This window comes from Penaeus japonicus, unplaced genomic scaffold, assembly GCF_977035675.1.
Source record: "Penaeus japonicus unplaced genomic scaffold, GWHDUDI00000001_assembly GWHDUDI00000041, whole genome shotgun sequence".
Classification (NCBI taxonomy): domain Eukaryota; kingdom Metazoa; phylum Arthropoda; class Malacostraca; order Decapoda; family Penaeidae; genus Penaeus; species Penaeus japonicus.
Genome location: NW_028234443.1, coordinates 19,855,117 through 19,857,616, shown reverse-complemented (window position 1 = coordinate 19,857,616; position 2,500 = coordinate 19,855,117). Strand labels below are relative to the sequence as shown.

The 2,500-nt window shown below is 28.9% G+C and overlaps 1 protein-coding gene across 2 annotated transcripts in view; it reads right to left on the bottom strand.

The window, feature by feature from the left end:
- Positions 1 to 1,508: 1,508 nt before the first annotated feature.
- Positions 1,509 to 2,500, bottom strand: part of LOC122263812 (uncharacterized) — a 38,494-nt gene continuing 37,502 nt past the window's right edge. Inside the window, exons 3-4 of one of the 2 annotated variants that reach the window (XM_086534640.1) lie at positions 2,491 to 2,500; positions 1,509 to 2,095 (exon numbers count right to left, since the gene is read on the bottom strand). The exon at positions 2,491 to 2,500 is cut by the window's right edge and continues 54 nt beyond it. In XM_086534640.1, coding sequence (XP_086390766.1) covers positions 1,572 to 2,095; positions 2,491 to 2,500 — 534 coding nt within the window. In that variant the 3' untranslated portion in view covers positions 1,509 to 1,571. The remainder of the gene's footprint in view (positions 2,096 to 2,490) is intronic. The other variant, XM_086534641.1, reaches the window with a different exon arrangement.

The following is a 2,500-nucleotide window of genomic DNA, read 5'->3' as shown; positions in this document are numbered from 1 at the left end:
TTGCTATTAAAACCCTCATCACCATCATCATCATTATCGCCATCATCATTATCATCGTAATCATCGTCACCATCACCCTTATCATCATCCATCAATGTCAGCATCTTCACTAACATCAATTCTATTTTTGTCTTCATCATTATTCTTTTATTAATGTAGTTAGTTATTAACATTAATTGTTTTGTCATCATTACCATTAACATTCTTTTATCATTTCTGTCATCATCATTCGTTAATTTTACCATTATTATCATTATTGTTTGATCCCAGAAACTTCGTAGCGAATATTATCGTTATAAAAGTTATTAGCATCAAAATTTTTGTTACATTTGTTATCACAGGCACAATATCAGAATCATTATGATTATTGCTATCATCATTACCACTATTTTCATCGTTGTTAATAAATTTTCTAATTACCATCATTAGATAAAGGAACAATATATAATATTATATATATTATATATATATTATAAATATTAATTATATATATATATATATATTATAAATATATAATATATATATATATATATATATAATATATAAAAATATATATATATATAATATATATATTATATATATATATATATATATATATATATATATATATATATATATATATATATATATATATATATATATATGGTATTGTCTATGTTATACATATATATATATACTGTAAAATATATATTATATATATATATATATATATAATATATATATATATGTATATATATAATAGAATATATATATAATTGTACTATATATACGTTATATATATATATATATATATATATATATAATATATATATATATATATGTTTTAAAATATGATATATGTATATTATATGTATATGTATATGTAATATATATGTATATATATATGTATATATGGATATATATATGTTATAATATATACTAAATATACATATATATAAATATAAAAAATTATATATAAATTTATATATATGGCTATATATATATAAATACAGGTAAATATATTATATATAATATATATATATATCTATATATATACCGGTATATTTATATATATATACGTAGTAACATTTATGCATATATATATATTTATAGATATTACATACGTACATATAGCAATTATATTATATAATACAATATATATACATACATATATATATATATATATATATTATATATATGTATCATATAGAATATATATATATATATATATATATATATATAATGTGTATATAAATGTATATATATATATATATATATATATATGCCACGGTGCCATGGCGGCATTCATATAATTATCATTTTCTTTCATGAGTGAGCAAATTATCATCATATACTCGTTCATTTCATCCTATTTTCTGAATCTATAAATGTCAACTCTAAAAAAGCCTTTCCCAGGAATTCGACAGTGAAGGACGTGTCAAAGTGCACAAAGTAAGTAGCGCCCAAATCTTGAATCAGCTTCGTACAGGACTCTCGTGATAATGTGTGTATTGAGACAAAGTAAAATAAAGATTCTATATTTTATTATTGATTTGATTTATACGTCTTTGGAAATACTGTAGTGTGTTAGGCTATCTCTCGGGTAAGCCTGCGTAACCGAGATAAGTCAAATCCTGAAATCTCCTGTTGAATTCTAGAGACTCCGTCGTGGCGCCTCGAGACGTCGTCGCCCTCCTGCGTCTGCGGTGCGGCCGCCCCTCCTCTTCGCTCAGCAGGTCGCTGGGGATTTCCCTTCGGTGTCGACTCTGCCCGGGATACAGTCCTGCCGATTCTCCGAAGTAATCTTGACCAATAACATCATTCCTCCGAAGGCCTTGGAATACCGCCCTGCCGTTCCACCAACCTCCACTTCCTCTCTCTCCTCCTCCTCTTCCTCCTTCTCCTCCTCCTTCAAGATACGTGTAATACCTCCTGGCATTTGGTATCGACACTTGCCCGTCGTAGAAAGTGTAGGAAGAGCCCGTGGAGGGGGAGGCAGCTGGATTTCTCTCATTCCTGTAGTGGCCGAAGGAAGGCGATCGAGGGAAGCTGGTGACCACAGGAACGTACGGGGGCCTCACTCTATCTTTGAAGAGCCAAGGCGAGACGTCGAAGCCTGCGGGAGAACCAGTATTAATTTCAGACTTATACATAGACTTTTACAGGTTCATACTTAACTCTTTTTAATGGGGAATAAGTTACAGCACCCATTCTTTTCTTAGTCATTAGCATTAAAGATATTTTTAAGTTCATCATTAGTTTTAGTATTGCTACTATCACTGGCTACTGCCATTAAATTATTTTAGTAGAATGATAATCATTATCACTATCTATGGAGTAATCATCCTAAAAGTCAAATCAATAAGCCTTTCAGTAGAACCCTTTCGTCTGCGGGAGGAAATAAGAAAAGGTGCGAATAGATATGATCAATTCCAAAATTGAAGAGAGACCATTAATGTGTCGGTATTATATCACTCCTCAGAATAACAATGGCAGTTTTTATTAGCTTACCTACGTCCTT